Below are 27,852 nucleotides of genomic sequence, written 5' to 3'. Positions count from 1 at the left end.
CCCCATGATTGTGTAGCCTATAGAACTAGACTGAAAGACCATTTAAAGACCTTTGCAGGTGGTTTGAGTTAATTAGCTGATTAGAGTGTGGTACCAGGTGCCATCAATTTTGAACCTTTTCACAAGATTCTAATTTTCTGATATGATGAATTTGAGATTTTCATTTGTTGTCATTTGTAATCATCAAAATTAAACGACATAAACATTTGAAATATATGAGTTTGTATGTAATGTATGAATATAATATACAAGTTTCACTTTTTAAATGGAATTACTGAAATCAATCTACTTTTTCATGATATTCTAATTTTATGATCAGCACCTGTATGTTGGCTTCATGGAGCAGATTTATGAGTTGATGCTATGAAAATAATCAAAGCATGACTGAAAAATGCGCTGCAGTGAAAGGCAGTCGTAATCAGAGTTTATTGCTTTTGCACTAATTTTTCCTAATTGGAATCTGATGTCTGCAGAAGGCTGGAGAGGAAACTGAAGCCCAGATGACCATCGAGGAGAGGAAACAGATGATTTCAACACGCGAGGATGCCTGGAAGACAAAAGGCAAAGGAGCAGCTAACGACTCCACACAGTACACGGTTGCTGCTCGTATGGTGAAGAAAGGTGAGTGTTCGACAAAAAAAGAAGCAGCACATGTAGTCAAATTTGCATGTTTAAGATGCTTAAAAGCTCATCAATAAACTGAACCACAAAAATCTCTTTACTTTCACTAAAAGGTCTTTTAATTGGGGCTGATTTGGGAAGAGCTGTTTTAAAAGAGAACAAAATCTTTGCTCAACCTGTAAACCGAAATGATTTTAATCTCACTCAGATTTTCAAAATAAGGTCGGTTGTCAGTTTAGAAAGTTTTTATTCTATGTGAAACACATCTTTTAACAAAATGGACTCTACGCTATCGAGCGATTTTGAACTGCATCTTAGCGGCACAGTCAGTCTTATCTCGTGTGAATTTCTTCGTCGCCAGGCCTGGCAGCCTCCTCCTCAGTGATCAGTCCCATCCTGTCGCCAGTTTCCACCAAACTCAAGAGCAGCACGGCGGCTGTCAAACCACAAGAAGGTGAGAAGAATGTTTGGACTCTTATGTCATCACTGCTGCTTGTTTTCTGAGTAAAAATTAAACCAATGTACTTGCAGAAATAAAAGCAATGTCTAGAATTTATCACAATGTTTTTCTTTGAGAAGATTTTAGTGAAATTAAGACAATTATATCCAGTATAAAGTGAGTGATTCACATAAAGTATGAGGCTTGAACTGAACCTTGACTCTTCTGTAAAAAAAAAACATAAAAGATCGGTTTTACAGTATCGTTTTTTTCTGCATGCTCGAAGGAGGAACCCAAGGAATATTTAGTTGGTTGCATTTTGCAGTTATACCACTAGGTGTCCCCGCTTAAACTAAATCTTCAAACTTCTTCTTGTGTGCCCAACTTCAGTTGTGTATAAACCAACCTTCAGGGTCCACAAAAACCAGAAGGATTTCTTTTCCATCTGGAAACTTCTTATCAAACAGGAAGGGCTTTTTATTTGTCAAATAGCTGCATAAAATAAGAGCAAATTAACAAGTGATGATGATGACCAAGAAACAAATAATATCTGTACAGCATTGTGTTTATTTCAGATAAATAAATTCTGTTTTATTATTTTTTCTTATGTTTAGAAATTGAAGCCAGGCCCGACATGGAATCAGATAAGAAACTAGACAAGTTGGAGAGCTTTTTGGGACGTTTGAATAGCAAAGGTACGTACTTCCATGCTAACTTCAAGCTCCATAATTACTTTTTTCTTTTTGAAATCAAAAGTTTTGCTGTTAGTTCTTGTTCCCAGTTCTCATTTCTGCAGCTTTTTGCAGTTTGGGGTTTTTCAACATGCCACCTCATCATGAGCTGCAGCAAAACTTGAAGGAATCTATAAAAAACATAGCTTTTACTGAGCATGCATAAGCCTTTTATTTTGCATTTCTCACTTATTTATTGTTCTTTCATAAACCTGTTCAGACAGAAAGTAACCTGGCACTGATATGAAACCGTTTTCTGTGTTCTGCTGTGATTTGTTCAGTGGCAGGTTTGCAGGAAACCACCTTAACGGTGACTGAGAAGGCAGTGAAGGAAGTGATGAAGCTGGATGATGAGATCTTCTCCAAGTTCTACAGACGCGTGGCTGAATTTCCTCGGATGCCCACCAGGATCGAGATCAGTGAAGACTTTGACACCATTTTTGGTTCTCAAGGCCCAAAGTAAGAAAATACAACAAGCTTCTTTAGAAGTTAGTGTGAAAAGGCTTTGCAACAATAAAAAACAGTACCTTGACATATTTATATGTTTTCCGTCATGCTTGTGCTTGTTTTCTTCCTGCCTAGGCTCACTTCAGCCATGGTGCAGCACAAACGGTCAGTCCGTCCATCTCGAAACGTCCAGGCATCTAGAAATCCTCTGAAGATGCTGGCAGCGAGAGAGGACATCCGACACGAGTATACCGAAGAAAGACTTAATGTGGCGCAGCTGGAGAGCAAGAGAATAAAGACTGAGACGAGTGAGTGTAAGGAGAACAGCGTGTTAATGTGTTTCTGGGAGTTTCAGCTACAAACGACTCAGGAAAACAGGAAACATTACCAAAACTATATTTATCTCCACTTTGTTTAAAAGATGACAAATGAGTAATGGAGCTTCTTCCGACCCAGTTCCACAGCAGCATTTACAGATGGGAGCTTGTTAAATTTAACGACGCATTTATGCTGTTTTTCAGCCCCCCTGTAAGTCTTTACCCTTACAGAGTGCCTCATTTTCCTCATTCCAGTAAATAAAACATCCGAGTACTCTGAGGCGGCTCTGGCAGGCCTCGCCAGTAAGGAAAACTTCAGCAGCGTGAGTCTGCGCAGCGTCAACGTCTCAGAGCAAACCTCCAACAACAGCGCGGTGCCGTATAAAAACCTCATGCTGATTCAGGTCAAAGGTAAAAACTCTGTTTGATTGTTTTGAGCTTAAATCAGCCAATTAATTACTTATTATCGTTCTTATTCTAACCCTTATTCCTCCTTGAATTCTCTTTTTTTTTCAAATTCTTATTCTTATTTACATTCTAGTTCTAATTCTTATTTTAGTCGACTTGCTGCCAGCGTTAATGCTAAGCTGAGCAGCTGTAGCTCCATATTTACCTGATCTGACAAATATAACAGTGTATTTCTTCATGTAATTATTCTGTGTAAATCAGTGGTTTTCAGACTTTTCAGCTCCGTATTCACAAAAATAGCTGGTAGAGATTGAGTTATACAAACATTCCTATAATTAACCAAAATGAACAAGAAAACAAACAACCTGAACAACCATTATATTATATTATATATTATATTATGTTAAAAAGGCCTTATTAATCATGTTTTGAATTCGATAGATTTCCGGATCATCTCAAGACTTACTAACAGGTGATTTCTGACCCCAACTTGCCACAAATCAAATTATAAATCCTCCTAAATTGTTCAGTTATGCCTCTAAAATGTTTACTTGCCAGATCAGCTCATTTCTGGACATATGAGGTTTAGAATAGAAGCAGAATGTATTTTACCAGTAAAAGAAAGAGACTGCATGTTTCGCAGGTCGCCGTCACGTTCAGTCCAGACTGGTGGAGCCCAGAGCCTCTTCTCTGAACAGCGGGGACAGTTTTGTTCTGATCACTCCGGAGCACTGCTTTGTCTGGATAGGAGAGTTCTCGAATGTCATCGAGAAAGCCAAAGTGAGTATTATTGTTCTGTTTGTGGTCGGGGAGATGATTCAGTAATGACTGCACGCTCTTCCTTCTCCACACACACTGGCTCATGAGTCCATCTGTGCTTCTAATAAAACACATGCTTTCAGCCTCTTCTGTCTGCCAAAACTAATTGTAGTATTTTCACACCTCCTTGTAATATTTACTTATGATCATACACTTTCATGCATTAAAAATGTGTTCTTTTGTCTTTAATTTTAAAATAAACTGACAGGTTGCTGTTAAACTCAGTTAAAAGCTTATTGTGTGTCTGTTTCCTACTGATCCCCACGCTGACATTCAGACTTTGGCTTTCTGTGTTTAGGCCATAGATTTGGCCACTTTCATCCAGACTAAAAAGGACATGGGCTGCAGGGCAAACCAGATGCAGATGATTGAGGAAGGGGTCAACTCTCAGGGTCCTGATGCTCAGCAGTTCTGGACTGTCCTGGGTGGACAGATGACCTATCAATGTAAAACTTCAGACTCCAGCTTTAAGACCAGCTGCGTGTTTTTCAACCACTGGAGACTGTTTGGTCATTTATTTGCCTCATCTTGTTATCTGCAGCGGCAGGTCTACCAGAAGAAGACGAGCGGTTTGAGAACGGCATCGTGGAAACCAACTGTATCTTTAGACTGGTGGATGATAAGCTGGTTCCTGATGATGATGAGTGGGGGAAGATTCCTCGTACCTCCCTGCTGGCATCTAAGGAGGTGAATGACCCTTTGTAGCCTTGTTATTTACACACACAGGCTGATGCCAGAGTACAGTCTGAGTGCACAAACAGTCCTTGGTATCTATTCAGCTCCGGTCAGCATCGATAAAGAAACACAATACTTGAGTGGGCAGGCTCATTTTGGCAAGCAGCACTCTAAGCTGTGAGAACAAGTGCAGAACAAAAAGCCTTCATGCCAGATTTTATTCATCCTCTGTCATCACGCAGAAACTGTCAGGTGCATGAGCCTGCAACTCATCAGATGTGTTTTATGGTTCTGCATGCTCACTAGCATTTTGAAAAAGCTTCCCATCTTTGCAGAACAATCAAATATGCATTATGTTTTTCTGTTTTTCAGTCTTTAGGGGTTTTTTTAGCAGCGATATCTGGACCTAAGGCGTAAGTTCAGTGAAAGGTGACGTTCTGTTTCTCACAGAAAGAAACAGAATCAGGTCTTTAAAAACCACTGATGATGTAAATCCACAAATTCCAGTGCAAGAGGGGTGTAAATACACTAACTGTACCTTTAAACCTCTTTTTTTTTATTTTAGCTCAAACATTTGCAGATATTTTCTTTTGTACTTTGTTCATACAGTGAATTCATGTTCAAAACAGGATCATTAAATATGTCTTTTTCATAGTTCTGTTGATTTTTTTCTGTTTGTTTGGTTGTTAAGAAGCCAGTTTTGAACAGCTCTGTCAGAACAGAAGCCAAAGCAACAACTGGCAAATGTATTAAAAAGTTTTAATATATAAAGGATTTGTTGGTAAATGTTTCACAAACACGAATATGAAGAGGTCTGGTTTGCATTTCCGCTGGTTTTAATTTGTTGCCTAGCAACAACAGGTGTCGTGATGAACACCTCCTACGTTCATCTGAGCTCTGCTGCTGAAAACATGAAAAGGGTTCATGTGTGCTGAGGCTGAAGCTTACTGCAGTTTCTGAATGGTAATAAAACGTTAATTAGAAATGTTTTGATTTGCTTGACCTTTTATGTTGATCTGTGAATGATAACCGAAACCTTCCAGAACAGGCTTTTAGTTTCAGCTTTGTTTCTCCTGTAAATTTAATTAAGCCTGTAAGCTGTTTTGGTTTGACATGTTTACAGACGAGTCGGGTTTTCATGACCACAGCAGTCGGTGTCGTATTGGTTGGTTCAGCCGCCTTCGATGCGCTCTGCTTGCTGCAGGTGTTGGTGTTTGACTTCGGGAGCGAGGTGTACGTGTGGCACGGTAAAGAGGTGACCCTAGCACAAAGGAAGGTGGCCTTTCAGCTCGCCAAGCATCTGTGGAACGGCACGTTTGACTACACCTGCTGCGACTTCAACCCGCTGGACCCGGGAGGCTGCAACACACTCATACCCAGGTCCGAGCAGACAAAATCTGTGTTCGAGGTCCCTGCTTTGAAACTCGAAAAACACCCAGAATTTTATTTTGAAAGATGTTTATTTCTTATTTTTCCTGTTTGCTGACAGGAAAGGCCAGGGTCGTCCTGACTGGGCCATATTCGGCAGACTGACAGAGTACAACGAGACAATCTTGTTCAAGGAGAAGTTTATGGACTGGACTGAAGTGAAGTCGCCCACCTTGAAGGAAGTTGGAGATCTTATACCTGAACAGAAGGCAAGAATCTGGCAGATTATGAGACATTAGTTCAGACTAACTAACAGATGCTGTTTCATTTTATTATGAATCCTAATCCTGCTCTTCCTCTCAGGAGGCTCCTGGATGTGAGTGTCAGCCTTACAACGCCTCCCTGATGCTGCCTGTCCTCCAGTCACCTATTTCCACCATTTTGGACGGGGTGAACGTGGGCCGCGGCTACGGCCCGGTGGAGACAGAGGACCACCTGAGGATCCAGGAGATCAGCACAGTGTCCGTGGACGTCTGGCACATCCTGGAGTTCGACTACAGCCGTCTGCCGCGCCAGAGCATCGGCCAGTTCCACGAGGGAGACGCCTACGTGGTGAAGTGGAAGTTCATGGTTAGCACTTCAGGTGCGTTCAAAGCGAAGCTCAACAATCTTTGAGTTCATTTAAGGGATTACTCTGTGACTGTCGGTGCTTCCTCGTGTGTCAGTGGGTCGCAGGCAGAACCCTGAGGCGAGGAGTAGCGGGCCGGGGAAGGAGAAATGCTGCTATTTCTTCTGGCAGGGTCGACACTCCACCGTCAGCGAGAAAGGAACGTCAGCGCTGATGACGGTGGAGCTGGATGAGGAGAGAGGCGCTCAGGTACGAGACCCACCAACCAGGGACACACACGGCCCTCTGATGATTGATTAGTGCCTCGTGATGAACACAAAACAGATTTTTGATAGTTTTATATTGTTTTAGTATTTTGCTCCCAATAAATAATCTTATTGGTTGTGACTGGTGTGTTTCAGGTCCAGGTGCAGCAGGGAAAGGAGCTGCCATGTTTCCTGCAGTGCTTCAACGGCGGGATGATCGTCCACGCGGGCAAGAGGGAGGAAGAGGAGGAGAACACGCAGAGTAAACATTCTCACATTAATGCTGATTATTCTGCTCATTTATTCACAGATACAGTTTTCTCTTTACGGTTCAGAGGCTGGTTGAAGACAATCAGATCAATTAACGGGGAATAATGCTTCATTTTTCCAGCATATTTTTAAAATCTTTGTTAGCTCTTAAAATTGTCCATTTTTTTAAATAGCACATTTAAAAACAACAAAGTTGTTAAGAAACAAGAAAAAAAATCAATAAATGAAATAAATACAATAAAATCAAACATATTAAAAACAAACAAGTAGAAGAAAATAGACTAAACTCAAGCTAAAACAATGAAACACCACATAAAAGTGTAAAAAGTGTTTTTAAATAGGAATTAAAGGACTTCAGATTAGCTTAAAAGTGATTACAAAATGCCATTTAAAACTAGACAGCTCTATAATGATATAGCAAAACATTTCAAGCATAAACTTTGGTAATAAGAGAATCATATTCCTCCACATTATATACCAGCTCTGTTTTGAGCTTTTTTAGTTTTATTGTCCACCTTTAACAGAATAATTAGAATAAGATTTTGTATATGCCTGCAAATCTTGTGCGGAAGTAAAAGCATAAAACATGAATGATATTACTGAGATATTTTCCCTTCCTGTCTGACCCGTGGTCTGTTCTCAGACGAGTGGCGTCTGTACTGCGTGAGGGGTGAGGTACCGGTGGAGGGCCACCTGCTGGAGGTGGCGTGTCACTGCAGCAGCCTGCGCTCCAGAGCCTCCATGATCCTCCTCAACATCAACAAGGCGCTCATCTACCTGTGGAACGGCTGCAAGACGCAGCTGCACACTCGCAGCGTCGGAAGCACAGCTGCAATGAAGATAAAAGAGCTGTGAGGGGTTTTATTAAAGCAGGCTGAGGCTGATCTGTAGAGGGGATTCTGAAGATTAAATTCCTTCTGCTTCTTTCTGTTTTCAGGTGTCCTCTGGAGGCAGGTCTTCACAGCAGCAGCAAAGTGACCATCCATGAGTGCGACGAAGGAGTCGAGCCTCCGGGTTTCTGGGAGGCTCTCGGGAGGAAAGACAGGAAAGCTTATGACTGCATGCTGCAAGGTACACATCTCACCTTTAAATGCAATATATCTACTTTTACCTTTACTTCCTGTTTAATTGAACTACCTTTACCTTCATCAATAAGGTTAGGTGGCTGAAAAAGTTTATTTAAAAAAATAGACATTCAGAAGTTTGACATAAACTATAGGAATCCTATGTTTAAAGATGACATTTTGGCATTTACTGTAAACGTGACTAAATAAATTTTAAAAGACAAAATTGAACTTTTTCAGTGGGATCAAATAAAAGCTGCAAGAGATCTGTCAGTGTTCAATAACTACAGAGTAAAAATAACTTTTCTGCAGCGTGTAAAGTAAAATAAAAACTATCTAAAACTTCTGTAAACAATAAAGGAGTCAAATCTTTTCCTGTGTTTTCTGGCTAAACTCAGGAGAACATTTTCCTGCTTTGTGTCGTCAGATCCAGGTAAATTCAACTTCACTCCGCGGCTCTTCCAGCTCACCAGCTCATCCGGGGAATTTGTGGCAACGGAGTTCTTCCACCCGTCCAGAGCTCCGGATGTGGTCAGCTCGCTGCCTTTCCTGCAGGAAGACCTTTACAACGCACCACAGCCTGGTGAGAGCAGAAAACACACCATGGGTTCTTTATTTCATGGATTTTGTATATGTAAGAGCAGGGGTCTCCAATCCTGGTCCTCAGGGCCACCATCCTGCAGGTTTTCCTTGTTTCTCTGCTCCAACACACCTGATTCAGAGGTTGAATTACCTCTTCATGTTCTGCAGAAGCCTGTTAATCACCCATTGATTCAAATCAGGTGTGTTGGAGCAGAGAAATAAGTAAAACCTGCAGGATGGTGGCTCTCCAGGACCAGGATTGGAGACCCCTTTGTTATGAGCAGAAACGTGTTCCAATATTTACTGATCATGCAGTTTGTATAAACGTGGTTATATGTTGCTTCAAAGCCTCTTTAAGTGAAGACTTTGGGGCTAACACAGAAAAGTTTAAATTCTGATTAAGTTTCCTCCTTTAATTTAGAAATTTGTCAAAGAAATTGAACAACAACAGAGCAATAGTTTCTTAGTCCAAACGTAGACATCAGACTGAATAAACTCTTGTATTTCTTTGGGTTTTAACAAAATTATTGCGTCTTCTTTTAAATTTTTGACCAAGAAAGACATTTTCAGACAGATCAAACCTACCTCAGCCATTTAAACTTGTTTTTACCCTCATAGGGATTATTTAAGGGACATTAACCCTCCAAAAGGAACATGATCAAAACATAAAAGTCTGTTTTACTCTAAATTGAGTTTAATGTGTTTCTCTCTCCTGCCAAGCCTTGTTTCTGGTGGATAACTTCCACGAGGTGTACCTGTGGCAGGGCTGGTGGCCTCAGGACAGTGAGTCCACCGGGTCGGCTCGCATCCGCTGGGACGCCGACAGGAAGTGTGCGATGGAGACGGTGCTGCAGTACTGCAAAGGTGAGGAGAGGCGATCACATCTGACAGCTGCTGCAACTCATTTCTGTGCAACATTTTTATAAAAATATCAGAAGAAAAACGATATGAAAAATGCACTGATGTGCAGAAAGCAAACACCAGAAAAAGGCACCACTCCAGTATAAAAGAAGGTTTGAAAGAATAATTTATTGATAAGAAATGTGAATTTTTATTGAAGTTTTACGTATTAAATGGGACAAATTTTACTATCAGTAACTAGATTGTTTTAATCTACTGACAATGTGATTTTAAAATGGAGGAAAGAAAAATCTGTTTTTGATTTTCTCAGAAATGCGCCAGTGAATCTTGATGTATTTATGCATGTTTGAAGTCATATTTTAGTCTGTTTAGCATATTAAATTCTGATGGTGGAAGATGAGAGGCTGAATTTTCAGGCTGGAGGTTCACAAAGTATTTCATGTGAACTGTTTTCCACAACTTTACTTATAAAAAATACTTTTTCTAATTTAAAACATTTATAATAGACTGTATTCAAGTTGTAAATTTTGCAGATGAGTGTTAACTTTGGTTTGCTTTAAAAGTGCTGATGCTTTTCCTGCAGAGAAAAACGAGAAGAAGCCACAGAAGTCTTACCTGATCCACGCCGGCCTGGAGCCGCTCACCTTCACCAACATGTTCCCCTGCTGGGAGCACCGAGAGGACGTGGCTGAGATCACAGAGAAAGTCAGTAAACACCAAAAAGACACGCAGCTGTGTCATTTATTCTGTTATCTCCACACTTGTGGAGGCAAATAACAGAAAATTAATGCATGTAATGCTTTTACTTTGCCTTCCATCCTCCCTTGAAGTAAAAATACTTTTTTTATTCATGCTTTCTGTCACGAATATACAAACTCATTTCGTGTTGTGGCTGCAGGAGGCGGAGGTGTGTAACCAGATCATCCTGGTGGAGGACGTGTTGGCCCGACTCTGTCAGAACACCTACCCCGTGGCTGAGCTTCAGGCCCGGCCGCTCCCGGAGGGGGTCGACCCGCTCCGCCTGGAGGTCTACCTGTCCGACCAGGACTTTGAGGTCTGCTACCAAACAAAAACAACATTTTTGTTAGATTTATTTGTGTCCAAACAGAATTAACAAAATATGTATTCTTACTGTGACCAGACTAAATTATTCTAGGATTTAAAAAATTCCAATAAAACTCATCAAAGTGTCTCATCAGCTCTATAACTTACATGAAGTTTGTTCAGTTTTGTTCCTACTGTAGCCTGCTAAAGATATTTGATGCATTTAGAGGAAAGAGTTTAGCTGAAAAACACTGATCATTATATAAAGTAGGAGAAGTTGTGCAGATTAAGAGCAGGAATAGTTTTTAGGAACCATGTTTTTAACTGTAGCATCAATATGTTAAACCAAGCAGACTGATTCAAAATAACCACAGGAAGACAACTGAATGACTGGAGGGTAGTTTGCATCATTTGAACAGAGAAACTGCATTTTCTGTGAAAATGTTGAGCACTGAGTTGTTAAAGTGTAAAAACCAAAAGAACAGAGGCTAAATGAGCAGAACACAGGTTAAAACTGTAGCAAATGTTGGTAAAACAGATGCTAAAGACAAAATTAGCAAAACAGAAGCTAATATTACCAAAACAAAGGCCAAAATGAGCAACACTGTTGCTAAATAAAGCTAAAATTTAAACATTTTGATGCATGAATGGTTATAAAAGACACCAAGAAAGATGTAGCTTTGAGTCCTGAACAGCTAAACAATAAAGTTTGTGGATATAATATGGATTATGATAAAATGCTTCTGACTTCAACTAACTTTCACTTCACAGATTGAGTTGTAGGTGGCCGGAGGTAAGAAGAGATCATGTGATTCTTCAGAGCTGGGAATTTGTCTTTCTGCATGTCGGCACTGTTTCTCTTCTTTTGGTGGATTTAAAAAAAAAAACAAAAACACTCCTCTGTCTTGAGTGTGTTTCTCGTTGAAGAAAGGTTGAGCTCGGCTGCACAATTACATCTGAAGGATCGTAACTCTGTTAGACGGTCACTTAACTCAGCTTCTCCACAGTTAATAAATAAATAATGACACCGAACTGAAGATCCATTTCCTACCAGGGAAATAAGATAAAAAGTTACAAACTTACACTCAACAACTAAAGTTTAAAGCTGTTTTTGTTCATGCATGGCAGCTCTAAAATTTCCATCCCATCATAGAAGCCAGGAAATGTCTGTCAGTCAAATATCAGTCAAATCAGGCTTGTTTTCCAGAACTGAACTTATTATTTACATGCAGTAATTCTCTGGAAACAAATGTGCAGGCAAATGCTTTTTTTAAAAAAAAGATTTTGTTGACTTTTGCACCAATCAGCCCCAGTATTCTGCTGATATTAGAAACTCTACACATCCTTATACAAGACAATGTTCTGCTGAACAAACCTTCCCCCTGACATTTTCATTTATTGTTATTGTTCATTTATTGTCACACATTCCTGCAGAACGGTGTTTCCTCCCACACGGCAGCAGCTCCTCAGTTAGCAGGAAAACACTCATCTGCAAAAAGGAGACCTTATCAATATTAGGTCAGTGTTCCTGATGGCATGGCTGCATTTTATTGACTTCATTAAAATCAGTGTAAATAAAACTCAGAGATTTAATCTGCATGAACTTCCTGTCCTCAGATTGTCTGACACGAACCCAGGTTCTGATCTTTTCCCAGAAATAAAACCAGTTTGCATGATGGAAAATAATCCAAATCAGCCAACACCATTTGCAGAAGAAAATAATTAAGAGGCATAAAATGATCCAAAAACAATAAAACAGAATGATGAATGAAAATTACATTATTAAGAATAAATGTAGAAAAATAAAAATAAATAAGTTGTATGAAACGATACTTGCTGAGATACAAAACCAGATTCTGTGACTCAAATTTGGTATTTATGAGTAGCAAATAGAGGCCAAATTACTAAAATATATTGTGACTGCATGGACTCAAAAGTGACCATAAAGGAAAATAAAATCAAACTGCAACAAATCATCTGTATAAAACTGACAGAAAACAAGCAGAGAAGCCAATCAAACAACACTGAAACCCTGGATAAACACAAAGAGGGGTAACATCAGAAATAAAAAGACAAAAAAAATGGAACAAAATTGTGATTATTTGATTTGGACAACTTCTGGCTTAAAATGTCAGACTGAAAAATGACACAACTCATCTCCAACCCAGCCAATATTCGGATAAACCAGCCCAACCTGAGCTGTAAACCCAGGAGTGAAGTTATCCAAACATCTAACAATGAATGAAATAATATTTTGCTGCATCGTGAAACATGACAGTCTTATCCACTGTCAGTTCTAAGAGTTTTCTACATACATAAAGCAGATTTATTTGTGCAGCTGTAGCTCATCTCTCACTTCACGGCACTTCTGCAGTTCTTCTTTTTACACAAATGTTTCTTCCACTTGGGATTCTTTCCTCTCAGAGCAAAAATAAAAAATAAAAACTGCTTTTCAGTGATTCACCTCCAGCTGCACTGCAGTCTGACTCACGACTTGAATGTGGAGCATGAAAACAGTCACTCTGATGGAACTGGATTGCTGAGGTGTTGGTTTCCTGCAATGTCCCACCGATCATTAGATATCACATCAATGTGTGTGTGTCTTTGTGCAGCTCAGTTAAACACCAAGCTGCAAGCACATGATCACAAACATAACTAATTAGCTCTTGATTCGGTAGGACAAACTACTCTGAAATGTTTAATGTGACAGTGCCCAGAAAGAACAAAACTTATTTAAAGTTCCTGAAACCAAGCAGCCAATGATGTGGTATTACAAAAACACAGGTCAGAAACTTCAGTTTATATTTGGGTTGTGAGGTATTTAGTATTAGATACTACAATAGTTTGTTTTTCTCCTCAAATAAGCCTCATTTTTTACGCTGGCAGGAGAGACGTGTGTTTTGTAGACATTTAAAATCTAGTCCCAGCAACATCTGCAGCGACTGACTTTTATCTGCTGCAGGAAACCAGCAGGACCTCTCTTTACAGCAGAAATCTAAATGAAACGTCCCTAAATGTCCCGAATCACCCGTGTGTCTGCTTCCATCTGCAGAAAGCTTTGGAAATGAAGAGAGAGGACTACGAACGTCTGCCAGGGTGGAAGCAAGTGAACGTAAAGAAGGCCAAAGGACTGTTTTAAGCACGTCTTTAACTGAAGGTGGCTCGAGAAGAGAGACGACAAGAGAGAAAAGAGATATTTCAGGAAAACCAAAATGAAGGATGGGAATGGGGAATGCCTCAGCTGCGGTCATGTTTTAACTTTTCATTGTCAGTATTAAACTAAATGAAACCCAAGTGGTGCATCAGCAGGTTAAAAAAAAAAACAACTTGCTTTGGTTCATATTTGCTCTTTACGTGTCTTTAAATCTCCAGTAACTGAAGTCACCACTTGTGGAGGAAGAAGCTTCGGCTGCTTGCTGTCAGAGTGCCATGTTGTGGTGATGTGTTCGAGTGCGGCTGTATATAATGATGTTTATTTGTGTACATGTGTACGTACGTGTGTTTGTGACTGTAGCCATGTAAAAACAAACGTCACCGTGGTGACTCGCGTTGCTCAGCTTCGTTGAGCTGCAAAGTGACTCAAACTTCTTAAAAAAAACGCAAGAGACGAGTCGAAGCTTAAAGAGAGGGAGGACAGCAGCTTGATGAATCTGAAAATACAGTGCCTTGCTTTTTGTGTACAGTTTCTATACAGAAATTCTAGTCTGCATTTTTAAAGACTTTCTTTGTGATATGAGACGTAGTAAATTAAATCCCAATGATGCTCAACCAAAATAACGTCTTGTTTCATGTCTGATAGTGGATGTGCTGCACGAATGTATATTAATACATTATTATTTTGAATTTAAAGATATTTAAGGTAAATTTAACAGGATTTAGACTGTTTGCTGATATTTGATTTAAGAAACTTGATTTTTTAAAAGGTTTTGTCATCAAACTCTCACAAAAAACACTCAGTTTAATAGTTTTACCTTTTATAAATGTCACCACAATAATCTTAAATATTTAGAAGGTTTAGACAACAAATAAAGTCTACAAGTTTTGCATATGTTAATGACATTTCTTAATATACTGTTTAAAATCTAGAAACCCTCGTTACCATCACTTTACGAGCAGCGACACATTGGAAGCACAGAAGCTGCAGGTTTGGATTTTGACACAAATTGGATGATGAAAACTATCATGAGTTGGAGATGAAGATGAAGAAGACCCAAAAGCAGAAGTTGCTGGAAACAAAAGGACGAAAACTAAAAATATATCAATAATTAACACAATAACAAAGACAGGCTGCCAGTTTTCATCCCACAGATTAAGCTCCTCATCTTATGCTGAGAATGGATGGAGTTACAGCCGTTTTGGTCAAACCTTTTTGTACAATCTCATTATTGCAGGATCTGTACCTTCAGACAAACATACATATATAAATCCTAATACTAATTTAATTTTAAAAACATAATTTGATTGATAGGTCTTAGGAGAGAAACAAACATGATCAACACAAGCACCGAGTAATTACTGATTTAATGAAATAAACAGTTTTTGAGAAACTGAGTACACTCCAGATTTTAAAAATATTTAGCAGCCAGGTACTTTTAATATATTATGTGCATTTTTTATGTGACAAGTTGAAAAAACATTAAACATTTTAGAGAAGCAATACGTTCAAAAAGAGACAAAATTCCTATAAAATGACATAAAACACTGTTGAGGTTATACAGAATAACGTAGACAGAGCAGTAGTAACTAAAACTGGCAAATAAAAAAGGACAAAAAAACTTTTTGACTGCAAAAAAAAACAAAAGACTGAAACTGAGACTTTTACTTTGAAAAAACTTCCTACAGTTACTGTTACTTCCGTTCATGCGCAGACCGCTGAGGAGTTCCAAACATTAGCAAACGTGAGTTCGTTTTTATTTGTGACCTTTTTTTAAAAAAAACAAACAACATAAACAGAGATCTGTAATGTTGTGTTTTTTTTGAGTGCAGGAAAAGTAGCAAAGGTGTCGCTAGAAATCTTTAACTTTACTCAAAACAAATAAAATGATTAAATGATTAATGATTAACTTTTCTTTGGTAAATACTTTGGCAAAACATTAACACTCATTTAGGATAAAGTTTAGTTATAGCTTTTTATAAGCTCTATAGACTCTGTTTCATCAAGTCAGTCACCTGTTGATTTTCATACAGGAACACAAAGTGTTTAAGTAAATGTTTCAGCACATTTTGGTTTGTTTTTGTGCAGGAATAAAGAAAGATGTCAGTCTAGTAAAATAATTCAGTGTTACTTTGTGGTCGGAGGGCCACGCGACACAGAGGCTGTTTAATTTTGTTTTTCGTGCGCCCTTTGTTCTGTAATTTGGTGATGGTTTGTAAATTAACCTCTGTGTTCTGGACAAAGCATAAAGTGTCAACCTGACCGTAATCTCACTGCCAGCAGGGGGTCAAACAGACCGAAAAGAGACAGGACTCGCTGAATTCAGGGTGAATGTTTGTCCAATGTCCAACCTAAAACTGATTTACAGCAGAATACACACCCCCTCTGAGACGGGTGTTTTATTTTTCAGAAATCATTTCAGTCAGAGGTAAGTGACAAAGAACATCTTTAGGTATGTTGATTAAAATAGCTGCAGTGAATCAAAAACTAAATTCAAAATTATCAGAATGAACTCGAGGTCACTGTTTACGGTCCAGATCAATTTTTATTTTACTTCAGAAAACATAAAGGTCAGATCCTAAAATCACCCCTGTATTATATTGCATTTTAAACTATAACCTGACATTAACAATAGCTTTGCAAAAAGACTAAAAACAACTGCAATAATAATAAGTTCTAAAGGAGAAAATAAACAGTCAAAAGTGAAAAATATTCAAGACAGGATGTAATGTCACCAAGTTGGCAAATCTTTGGTTTGGCAGTGAAATCAAATAAACTTGGCCACAGAAGCCCTATGATCACCCATTTTACAAATGTTAGCCAAAAAATATTTAACACCTTGTTTAATCTCGAAACATTAATTATTAGCAATGATTTGCTACCAGTTTTTATACCAACTTCCATCAATTTCACAAGTTACTTTCAACAACTGGACACACAGAGTTTAAGCAAATATTACAGAAGACTTTGATTCCTGTTTGTAGAGAATTCAGACAGAGATGTCCAACCAAGTCAGAGTGAGGCTGCTGCCCAGCTCCAGGTGTTTGTTTGATGAGCCCGTCCAGGTGAAGGTGTCCGGGCTCAGGTCCAGGCAGGTGGTCACCATGAGAGCCAGATCCACAGACGACAGAGATCTTCAGTTCAGCTCCTCGGCCACCTACAGAGCTGATGCTGACGGGGAGATCGACCTGAGCAGAGACCCCTCACTCAGCGGGAGCTACGTTGGAGTCGAACCCATGGGTCTGCTGTGGTCGATGAGAGCGGACACCAAGCACAAAAGGTTTCAGAAGATAAGTTCCCTGAGTCCCCATGTGGTGAACTTCTCCGTGCACGAAGAGGACAGGATCCTGGCCGAGGCGACCAATGAGAGGTTTCTGATCGGAGACGGGGTCAGCCGGGTTCCTGTCAAACAGGGGAACATACGTGGAGTCCTGTTTACTCCTCCAGGTTGGTTTGTCTCGTTATGTGGCGCTTCTTTCACCCGTTGTCAAAAGGGTAAAATCCCCATTTCTCTTTCTGTTTTAATTCACCTTTCTCATTAAAGACGCTCATTGCAAAGAACAAAATCAAACACAAAAAAAGGTTATCCTGAGTTACATCAAATGGTTCGGTTTGAAAGAGTTTACTCCAGTAGTTTTCTAGATATAACAATATGCAATTTTAAAATGTGGGTCCATAGTCAATGTAAACAAAGCACTCAGCTGAACCTAAGCCATGTGGAAGCTTGAGTCACATGATTGGCCCACATCATGCTGGCTGTAGTCTGTGTAGGTCAAAGGTCATGTGTCCAGCTCTGCTCCTCGGGGGCCGCTCTCCTGCATGTTTTAGACATGTTCTTGCTTTTAAACGCCTGGTGCTGGAGAACGTGAGGATTTGGTGACGAGGTGATTAAACCGTTTGAATCAGGAAAACCTAAAACTTCCAGGACAGCGGAGCCTCGAGGCGTGGAGTTTAACACCCCTGGTGTCAAAAATATTGTGCAGATTTATTGTGCAGTCGTCATGACTTCAGGGTTGTCTTTAATTGGTTGATGAATTAATTTGGTAATTTATCAAAGTAAATGATGCACAGGGACCTGTCTGAGCTGGTGAGGCACATCAAAATATGTTCCATCAGATTATGAATATGTGTTTTATTGCTGCATGGTCCAGTTTTAATGCTCACATTAAGTTTTAAGCAGGGGACAGTAACTCCTGACTGCAGATCATATTTTGCAACCTGCATTCTGACGTTTCTAGCAGCATAACAAGCGTCTTATCTGTCGCAGATCAGTCAGCACGTTCAGATTGTGAGTTTGTACATTGACCCCAAATTATGTGTCCTAAGAATGTCCTGTGTCCTGCAGGTGTGGCCTACCTAAGACGACGATCTGATTTTAGCTTGTTGTTGGAGCCATTTCTGAACAGAAACTGAATTTTGATGTTTTAGCATAATTTGTTTGACTCAGCTGTATGAATTTAACGGAAAAGTTGCAGATTAACACAAAGAAATCACAGTAAAGCAGAAATGTATCACCGCTGCAGTATTAGTGCAATATCAATATAACAAAGGACTGGAATAAATCGTTATATTTCAGCTACCATGCATTCATGTTCTGCTGGTGAATCAAATGGATTCTTCCTGGCCACACCCGGTTTACATAATGAGGTCAGAAGAGAAAGGGAGGAAAATGTGGAATTATTGCAATATTAAACAATAATGGGGTTTGTGCAACCCTAAATCTGTCATCTTTCTGCAGTTCCTTCTGTGGTTTTAATGTTGTGGCTGATTGTCGTTCTTTTCTGATTTTCAGACGTGTGATTAAAAATACACCTCTGTGAAACTGTCAGCTCGCTCAGCAGGAAGTTGTTTTTGGACATCAGATAAACTTGTCGTCGTTTGTAGGCGGCGGCCCGTTCCCTGCTGTGCTGGATCTGTACACATTTGGTGGAGGTCTGTCCGAGAAAAGAGCCGCTCTGCTGGCCAGCCGAGGGTTTCTGGTTCTGACCGTGGCTCTGTACGGCCATGACGACCTGCCCAAAAACATCCAGGAAATTCATCTGGATTATTTTGAGGAAACAATAGACTTCCTAAAAAGACAAGATAAGGTTGGCGACTTGAACTTATATCATTACTTCTGACGATATTTATTTCTAGTCCTTAAATCTGACCTGCATAACATTAAATATGGTAAATGCTTGTTTTTCCACAGGTGGGCAGTAAAGGAGTTGGTGTAATATCGAGGTCAAAGGCAGCAGATATTGCACTTTCACTTTCTGTTCTTGTGTCAGGAGTTGAGGCTGTGGTTTGGATTAACGGCTGCTCTGCTAACACAACTCTACCTCTCTACTATAAGAGGAGACAAATCCTGCCTGCATTAATGTTTGACGTAAATAAAGTGATTTCCTCCGAGTCAGGAGCCATCATCACCAAATATGGCATGCACAACCCTCTGGAGGAAGAGAACAGAGCCACCCTGATCCCCATTGAAAAAGCAAATAGTCGTTTCCTGTTTGCGGCCTCAGAGGACGACCTCAACTGGGACAGCAAGGCCTACATGGAGGAGATGGTGGAGAGACTGAAGCATCGTGGGAAGCTGAACTTTGAGAGCGTGAGTTACCCTGGAGCCGGGCATTATTTAGAGCCTCCTTATGGGCCGTACTGCCCCTCAAGTTTTCATCGAGTTGTAGGCATGCCGGTCCGGTGGGGGGGTGAGCCCAGGTCCCATGCTGCAGCGGAGGTCCACCTGTGGGAGAAGGTCCAGGAGTTCTTCAGAACCCACCTGAGCTGCGACGGTGCTCAGAATAAATCCAAGTTATAGATTCAAACAGGATAACTTAAAAAAAGAAAAGAAAACACAAGAAGATCAGGGGTTTTTATATTCATCAGCTACAAAACTATCATATTTAAAGAGAATATTATTCTTTAGTTGTTTTTAAATCCCTCAAACTGTGAGAAACTGTAAATGAATGAATTAGTTTTAATATCATAACCAGTCACTGTTTACAAAATGCCTTAATGTCCTGATATCAGTATTTTAATGTACTGAAGATTTATTACTTAATGTTAGTGAAAGAGGATCAATACTCCAGCAGGAATACTCCACCAGTTCAGTGGCCTAATGGTAGAGTGTCCGCCCCGAAACTGGGAGGTTGTGGGTTCAATCCCTGGCCGGGTCATACCAAAGACTGAAAAAATGGGACCCATTGCCACCCTGCTTGACACTCAGCATTAAGGGTTGGAATTGGGAGGTTAGATCACCAAATGATTCCTGAGCACGGCACCGCTGCTGCTCACCGCTCCCTCAGGGGATGGGTCAAATGCGGAGAACAAATTTCGCACACTCAGGTGTGTGACAATCAGTGGGTCTTTCTTATACTGTGGGGTCATCAGTAGAACAGTGACACATTTTGGACACAAGGGGGAGCTAAATGCATTTTAGATGAGAACAGCATTCATCTTTTAAAACCAAATAATCCCATCATCAGTCAGGAATCATTTCCTGAAAATGACAGACTTTCTAACTTTAAGGGTGTACCCTTAAAGTTCTTTAAGACTTTGTAAAGGAGAAAAAACTTTAAATATTTTATACACAATAACCTTTATGATTCCAGGAGCTCATCAGGTTGTGACAGACTTCAGGTAATATGACATTTCCTGAAGTTACATTTAGTTTATATTGCGTTTTGGATTTATTTGTGATTACATGTGCAGATTTAAAATAAGCAAGTTCTCTTTGGGATGAATAAAGTTAATCTAATCTGAGTTTGACTTCATACAGGATTATTATAAATGAACTGCAGTACGCTTTACAGCTATGAATAATAATAATAACAAAAAACTCACAGATTAATACTAACATAGACACGTCTTAAATATCTAATGTTTGTGTGGTTTTGACCATCAGTCATTTATAACACTTATACGCTGTTTAACTTAAATATTTCTGAACCAGAAGATCCATCAACAAAACGCCACGAATTGATGGTTTGTTTGTTTTTTCAAGTCAAACAGATTTGTGATTTAGGATTAAATACGTCTATATGTAGGTTATTGGAATATATCACCAAACATTACAGCAGGATTAATGTTAATTTAGTAGTTTGACCAATGCTTAATGTTCTGAAATAAAAGCAAAATCATGAAACAATCTTCATGTAATTTCTGCTAAATGGAACAGAAACACGTTCAAACTTTATATTTTATTTTATATCAGTGTTTGACCTCTGCTCATGTAAATATTTGGCTGCAGTATGTGTAGAAGAGACAATTAGGAACTTTTCTGGTTTTTGGTAAATATTTAGAATTTTCTTGTTTGAGCCTCAAATAAATGTTTAAATTACAACAAAAAAGGTTGCAGGAGTTGTTATTCTGTGGTTGAAGACATGAACTCTCATTTAGGATGAAGTTTATTTATAGGTTACTAGTTTCTACAAGTTTTAAACATTTGTTTTATCAAAACAGTCAGTTTCTTTTTTTTTTTAGTAGCTTCTATGTTATTTGAACCTGAGAAACAAAATGTTTAAAGTTGTTTTATCGAACTGGGAAAAAACGGACCCACTTTGATAATATTTTATCGCAATCTCCAATTTTTATTATTGTTTTTATGATTTTTTAAAAATAACTTCATAGACATGTGCCCCTGTGACTAAAAAATAAGCTGAATTGTTTTGCCACACTGAGCAAATAAGAAATTATTTTTTTATTAAAAACTTATTAATATCAGATAAAAATGTGTTTGTCTCCAGCAGTCACTGTGCGAGAGGCGGGGGACACCCTGGACAGGTCTTCAGTCCATCACAGGGACACATGGAGACAAACGAGAAGTCCATTCATGCTCTCACTCCAGGGGTGGAAATTAGCACCCGCCACCGGCCAAATGCGGGTAAAAAAAAAAAGAACAAATGTCTCCAAATTCACAGGACTTGTTGTCCATGATGAGAGGAATAAACACAGTTAAAGACTTGTTGGTAAATTAACTGGTTGTTGTTGGATAATTAATGATCTAAATAACATTCGGGTTAAATGTTATTTGGATAAAAGCGAAATACCATTTCAGGCGGAGAAAACTGCCTGAGGCTTAAAGGCTTAAAATATGATCAGATGGAGTCTCTTCATTGTCTGCCGTAAAAGAACAATTCAGCATTAACTTTTAGTCACATGATATGAAAACCACTGAAATTAATTGTTTATTTTGTTTGATAAAAATATGAGAAGTATAAGAAATGATTTCAAAAATCTATGTGTCGTATGGTGATGAGCTGTGTTCAGCCTGTTAAAGAAAAGTCTATAAAGCCTATTTAAATGTAGTTATTGCTCTCAGACCAGTAAGTGAAACCCACGCTGCCAACATAGGCGGTGATGTTGAGTCATTTTGCCTCATAGGATCAAAACTTTCTCAAACTTTAAAGTTGTTTACAAAATTTCATGGGTTTCTGAGTATGTTGAAGCAAACTAGTCTGTCCTTTTTCTAGATTTCAGAGTTTTTATGATTATCCTGACTCACCTCAATTTCATGAACTCTGCAGGTTTATTTGATTATTACTGTTTTTGTTTTTTCCCAGGTGGGCAGTAAAGGAGTTGGTGTAATATCGAGGTCAAAGGCAGCAGATATTGCACTTTCACTTTCTGTTCTTGTGTCAGGAGTTGAGGCTGTGGTTTGGATTAATGGCTGCTCTGCTAATGTAGCTTTTCCTCTTTACCATAAGAAAAGACAAATCCTTCCTGCATTAATGTTTGACATGAATGAAGTCATTCCCACTGAATCAGGGGCAGTCATATCTAAATATGCATTGCACAATCATCTCAAGGAAGAGAACAGAGCCTCCAAGATCCCCATTGAAAAAGCAAATAGTCGTTTCCTGTTTGCGGCCTCAGAGGACGACCTCAACTGGGACAGCAAGGCCTACATGGAGGAGATGGTGGAGAGACTGAAGCATCGTGGGAAGCAGAACTTTGAGAGCGTGAGTTACCCTGGAGCCGGACATTGTTTAGAGCCTCCTTATGGGCCGTACTGCCCCTCCAGCATTAATAGCTTTATAAGTAAGATGTCCCTGTGGGGGGGTGAGCCTCAAGCTCACGCTGCAGCTGAGGTCCACCTGTGGAAGAAGGTCCAGGAGTTCTTCAGGAGCAGCTTGAGCTGCGATGCTGCTCAGACTAAATCCAAGGTATAGATTCAAACAGGAAAATTATGAATATTCTATTACAGAAAGAAAACAAGCTTGTTAAACATTTTTCTTTAATCAAAGTTGATTAGCTGCTATCTTGAATTATTCTTTTGTTTCTTTCATCTGCTTTGGACCTTTCGTATATTGCCCTGAAATGACTTGTTGCAAATTGGTGTTGTACAGTAAAATTTACCTGAATGTAACACTTTATTTGCTGTATTATCACACTTTTAAGGCTCATGTAGGTTCTGTGGCTCTGGACACTAATGTTTTGAATAAAAATGTGGACAAAAATGTTTTTTTTTTCATTGTTGGATCATTTTAGTGGAAGAGTTTAGAGTCTAATGAAACTTGGCACAAAGCACCAACTAAACACTCATTTTCCAAGTGCAAGCAAAAGACACGAAACCCCAAAAGGAAAGTGTGAGAATGATGTGTGCTGAAGTTATGACATCAAAATCAGTAGAGGATCTCCATCTGCTGGATGCAAAAACTGAAGGAAACAGAAGTTTTATACCTTGGAGCTCAGGTGGACAGAACTATTGTTGCTGTAAGCCACATGCAAAAAAAATATCATCTTCATAGGTTCCTGTCAGTTTGGTTGATCCATGTGAGGGTGAAAACAAGACATTTATAGACAGAGTTGTTACAGTTTGTTGGCTCTTAGAAAAGTGCACCAAAGTGTTGTTGCAGAAAGTTAATAACTAAGGCTAAAGTAATCTAATAGTTAGTCTTATCCAGACAAGATTTAAGTCAACTGGCTGGATTCGTGAGGACTATTAAAAGATTCATTTTTAGTCGTGGTTTTCAGATGAATCCATTCAAACTGAAGCTGAATTGTGTAAGAGCTGTAAGTAACCGGCTGTGTTCAGGAAGACAGAAGCAGATCCAAGCAACATTATGAATTAAAAATGATAGCGCTGATGAAGAAATAATCAAAAACATTTAAAGAAAACATGGAGAAATACGTCCAGCGCGTTTCTGCAACTGGTCTACCTGTCCACAACCGTAATTCATGTTTACTTTTCTTTTTAATTTTACAACAATAGATTTGACTGTATCTTAACCCCCTAAAATAAAAAAAAGATTGCTCTTAAAAAAAATCTCATTGTTTACTGTCTCCCCCAATAATGGTAATGGGATTGATGTCCTTGAATGCACCCCCCTCTGTGACTAGTGTTTTATTTTTCAGAAATCATTTCAGTCAGAGGTAAATGGCAAAGAACATCTTTAATAATAAATAAACTTGGTCACAGAAGCTCTATGAACACTTATTTTACAAATGTTAGCCCAGAAAAGACCCCTCACTCAGTGGAAGCTACGGTGGAGTTGAGCCCACGGGTCCGTTGAGGTCACTAAAGGTTGACATCTTGCACAAATACTTTTTAAGAACAGAACGTCCCAAGTTTTAATGGTTAACGTCTCCGTACTCGAGGAGGAACACAGGATGCTGGCAGAGGAGACCAGTGAAAGGTTTCTGATGGCAGACATTTGACAAATGCTAGCCAACAAATATTTAACTCCTTGTTAAATCTTTAAACATGAAGTTTATTTATTAGCAATCATTGTCAACCAGTTCTTACACCAGCGACCATCAGTTTAACAAGTTACTTTCAACAACTGGACACACAGAGTTTAAGCAAATATTACAGAAGACTTTGATTCCTGTTTGTAGAGAATTCAGACAGAGATGTCCAACCAAGTCAGAGTGAGGCTGCTGCCCAGCTCCAGGTGTTTGTTTGATGAGCCCGTCCAGGTGAAGGTGTCCGGGCTCAGGTCCAGGCAGGTGGTCACCATGAGAGCCAGATCCACAGACGAGAAAGGAGTGGAGTTCAGCTCCTCGGCCACCTACAGAGCTGATGGTGACGGGGAGATCGACCTGAGCAGAGACCCCTCACTCAGCGGGAGCTACGTTGGAGTCGAACCCATGGGTCTGCTGTGGTCGATGATGTCAAATACTTGGCACAAATACTTCAATAAGGACAAAGCGTTAGAACCTTTCATGGTGAACTTATCTGTACACGAGGAGCAGGGCAGGATGCTGGCAGAGGCGACCAATGAGAGGTTTCTGATGGCAGACGGTGTCAGTCGAGTTCCTGTCAACGAGGGGAACATTCATGGAGTCCTGTTTACTCCTCCAGGTTGGTACATGATTATGAGTTATCAGCATGTCTGTGTTGATTAGCACTGTGTGCACTACTGTGAGTTCTCAGGTAAAAATTACCACCTGTTCAACAGAAACAGTTTTGTTAGCAAACACATCAGAATTTCAGTCACTGCGAGTCAATGTGTATGAGTTATTTCCACCAATAGGAGACGGGAGCATGCAGAGGCTAAGTACCTGGATGTGTTGCTTTTCTTTTACGTTAAACATCCACCTTTTGTAAGGCCAAGCCTTAAATTAGGTTTAACTGAATGTAACAATCCTTTCTGTGCTGCTGATCCACCAATATGTATTGTAATATTTCTTTATAAGATTGATGCATTTTGCCTTTGAATGGCTCCTTGAAGATAACTTTTAACCAATCATTGTTCCTCATGAGTTATGCGTCACTTGATTCTCTATATTTGACCCAATCAGAAGCAGTGTTCCTCTGTGTTTCCTGGGGTATCCTGTGGGGGTACTCTGTGAGTGTGGGAATAATGGTCCATTTAAACAATGTGAAAGTCTGGTTTGGATTGCCGGGAGTAAGCGAGGACACATCAGGGTGAGAGTTGGATTTCTCCAGGGCTGCCAAATGTCACTGATTCTGTTTGTAACTTTTAAGGACAGATTGTCTCAGTCCAGCCAGGTGGCATAGGAGTCCGGTTCAGTGGCCTCAGGGTTCCATCTCTGCTATTTGCAGATGATGTGGTCCTGTTGGCTTCATCGTACCATGATCTCTAGCTCTAACTGGAGTGATTTAATTTTCTATGTGATTTTAACAAAGAATACAATAAATCTGAGATATATGTAAGGTTTTAAAGTTAGTAGGTGACATATTTTAGACAATGTCTATTTATTTGTTTATTCTTTATCTGTGTTTCAGGAGAAGGTCCATTTCCTGCAGTGTTGGATTTATCCACCTTCAGGTCTGAGAAAAGAGCCTCTCTGCTGGCCAACAAAGGCTTCATAGTTCTTGCGGTTCCTGTAATCAATGGATATCCTGATGATGTGAAAGAGATCCACCTGGACCGTTTTGAAGAAGCTGTGCAGTTCTTACATCGACTCCCTAAGGTGATGAGCTGTGTTCAGCCTGTTAAAGAAAAGTCTATAAAGCCTATTTAAATGTAGTTATTGCTCTCAGACCAGTAAGTGAAACCCACGCTGCCAACATAGGCGGTGATGTTGAGTCATTTTGCCTCATAGGATCAAAACTTTCTCAAACTTTAAAGTTGTTTACAAAATTTCATGGGTTTCTGAGTATGTTGAAGCAAACTAGTCTGTCCTTTTTCTAGATTTCAGAGTTTTTATGATTATCCTGACTCACCTCAATTTCATGAACTCTGCAGGTTTATTTGATTATTACTGTTTTTGTTTTTTCCCAGGTGGGCAGTAAAGGAGTTGGTGTAATATCGAGGTCAAAGGCAGCAGATATTGCACTTTCACTTTCTGTTCTTGTGTCAGGAGTTGAGGCTGTGGTTTGGATTAATGGCTGCTCTGCTAATGTAGCTTTTCCTCTTTACCATAAGAAAAGACAAATCCTTCCTGCATTAATGTTTGACATGAATGAAGTCATTCCCACTGAATCAGGGGCAGTCATATCTAAATATGCATTGCACAATCATCTCAAGGAAGAGAACAGAGCCTCCAAGATCCCCATTGAAAAAGCAAATAGTCGTTTCCTGTTTGCGGCCTCAGAGGACGACCTCAACTGGGACAGCAAGGCCTACATGGAGGAGATGGTGGAGAGACTGAAGCATCGTGGGAAGCAGAACTTTGAGAGCGTGAGTTACCCTGGAGCCGGACATTGTTTAGAGCCTCCTTATGGGCCGTACTGCCCCTCCAGCATTAATAGCTTTATAAGTAAGATGTCCCTGTGGGGGGGTGAGCCTCAAGCTCACGCTGCAGCTGAGGTCCACCTGTGGAAGAAGGTCCAGGAGTTCTTCAGGAGCAGCTTGAGCTGCGATGCTGCTCAGACTAAATCCAAGGTATAGATTCAAACAGGAATATTATGAATATTTTATGACAGAAAATAAAACTATGAAACATTTATCGAATATTAGTTTAAGTGTTAGACTTGAAGACCTAAATTTCTGAAAAAAAACTTTAATGTACTCTGAAAAATCCATTCTCAGTTTAATGGTTGTCACTTTTTCTCTGTGTGTCTGATTTTTATGTAATTTTTTAAGATGTTCAAAAGCAAAGGAAGAATCTTAAACAGCAATAAAAATAAATGAAGACTATCATGCACTGCCTTTCATACTTAAACTCGATCTCCACAGTAGTTTGTTTTATATCGGTTAATGTGTCCCTTTTCTTTTGCAGCAGATTCACTCTTATTTTCACCTGAATATCTTTACTGAGATCCTTTGTTTACATTGAGTGTGGACCCACATTTCAGAATTGCATTGCACTATATCTGTAAAAAATACTGGAATAAACTCTTTCAAACTGGACTGCAAACTTTTACGTTTTATTTCATGCTTGGCAATGAGCAACTTTAACATTTCGACACGACACAGCTTATTACTGTGATAAAAGTTTAAAGTAAAAGAGAAATGAGAGGCAGTTAACAAAACATGACATATCAGTGACTAACTTCTGTTTGTGTCGAGATGAGAGGTAAGCTGTAAATGTTCTTACGGGCCTCGATCTGCCTCCTCGATTTATTAAGCAGCATTATTAAAGCCCGTTCTCCTCCACTCCTGTTCTTTTTGTGTCTTTATCTGCTCCCTTTCTGTCATTTCAGCTCCACCGAGCGCTCATCAGCCTCTGGCTTTTCAGAAGGAGGGACTGTTTGTTCCACTGTACCGACGCTTAGAGACGGTTCACCTTAAATTTAAAGCTGAAGTTGTGTTTCTCAATAAAGGTGGACTGAAATCGGTGTATT

At 39.5% G+C, this 27,852-nt stretch overlaps 4 protein-coding genes across 15 annotated transcripts in view; all 4 read left to right on the top strand.

Annotated features, from left to right (window-relative positions):
- The window catches only part of LOC108232878 (supervillin-like), a 49,903-nt gene extending 35,610 nt beyond the window's left edge, over positions 1-14,293 (top strand). For 8 of the 12 annotated variants that reach the window (XM_037981805.1, XM_037981799.1, XM_037981800.1 and 5 more), the window contains 21 exons: positions 474-621; positions 983-1,075; positions 1,675-1,755; positions 2,073-2,250; positions 2,374-2,552; positions 2,811-2,966; positions 3,607-3,743; positions 4,081-4,228; positions 4,324-4,469; positions 5,662-5,837; positions 5,947-6,094; positions 6,189-6,468; positions 6,551-6,702; positions 6,855-6,960; positions 7,612-7,819; positions 7,906-8,039; positions 8,460-8,615; positions 9,335-9,478; positions 10,059-10,180; positions 10,374-10,529; positions 13,572-14,293. In XM_037981805.1, coding sequence (XP_037837733.1) covers positions 474-621; positions 983-1,075; positions 1,675-1,755; positions 2,073-2,250; positions 2,374-2,552; positions 2,811-2,966; positions 3,607-3,743; positions 4,081-4,228; positions 4,324-4,469; positions 5,662-5,837; positions 5,947-6,094; positions 6,189-6,468; positions 6,551-6,702; positions 6,855-6,960; positions 7,612-7,819; positions 7,906-8,039; positions 8,460-8,615; positions 9,335-9,478; positions 10,059-10,180; positions 10,374-10,529; positions 13,572-13,658 — 3,135 coding nt within the window. In that variant the 3' untranslated portion in view covers positions 13,659-14,293. Of the gene's footprint in view, positions 1-473; positions 622-982; positions 1,076-1,674; positions 1,756-2,072; positions 2,251-2,373; positions 2,553-2,810; positions 2,967-3,606; positions 3,744-4,080; positions 4,229-4,323; positions 4,470-5,661; positions 5,838-5,946; positions 6,095-6,188; positions 6,469-6,550; positions 6,703-6,854; positions 6,961-7,611; positions 7,820-7,905; positions 8,040-8,459; positions 8,616-9,334; positions 9,479-10,058; positions 10,181-10,373; positions 10,530-11,290; positions 11,313-11,953; positions 12,038-13,571 lie in introns of all 12 variants that reach the window. The other 4 variants (XM_017410953.3, XM_017410946.3, XM_037981798.1 and 1 more) reach the window with 3 other exon arrangements.
- A 1,083-nt stretch (positions 14,294-15,376) lies between these two features.
- Positions 15,377-21,373, top strand: LOC108232790 (acyl-coenzyme A thioesterase 1-like). Its single transcript, XM_017410822.3, has 4 exons — positions 15,377-15,417; positions 16,658-17,120; positions 18,558-18,760; positions 18,865-21,373. The coding sequence occupies exons 2-4, from the start codon at positions 16,673-16,675 to the stop codon at positions 19,471-19,473; spliced, it is 1,260 nt and encodes a 419-aa protein (XP_017266311.1). The 5' UTR covers positions 15,377-15,417; positions 16,658-16,672; the 3' UTR covers positions 19,474-21,373.
- A 110-nt stretch (positions 21,374-21,483) lies between these two features.
- On the top strand, positions 21,484-23,132 carry LOC112450351 (putative acyl-coenzyme A thioesterase 6). The gene is made up of 2 exons (XM_025004819.2): positions 21,484-21,537; positions 22,217-23,132. The coding sequence occupies exons 1-2, from the start codon at positions 21,487-21,489 to the stop codon at positions 22,823-22,825; spliced, it is 660 nt and encodes a 219-aa protein (XP_024860587.2). The 5' UTR covers positions 21,484-21,486; the 3' UTR covers positions 22,826-23,132.
- Positions 23,133-24,420: 1,288 nt separating this feature from the next.
- On the top strand, positions 24,421-27,418 carry LOC108232791 (acyl-coenzyme A thioesterase 3). Its single transcript, XM_025004818.1, has 3 exons — positions 24,421-24,960; positions 25,849-26,036; positions 26,348-27,418. The coding sequence occupies exons 1-3, from the start codon at positions 24,510-24,512 to the stop codon at positions 26,954-26,956; spliced, it is 1,248 nt and encodes a 415-aa protein (XP_024860586.1). The 5' UTR covers positions 24,421-24,509; the 3' UTR covers positions 26,957-27,418.
- The last annotated feature ends 434 nt before the right edge of the window (positions 27,419-27,852 follow it).

Source organism: Kryptolebias marmoratus, linkage group LG20, assembly GCF_001649575.2.
Source record: "Kryptolebias marmoratus isolate JLee-2015 linkage group LG20, ASM164957v2, whole genome shotgun sequence".
NCBI lineage: Eukaryota > Metazoa > Chordata > Actinopteri > Cyprinodontiformes > Rivulidae > Kryptolebias > Kryptolebias marmoratus.
This window is presented reverse-complemented; position numbering and strand designations above follow the sequence as displayed.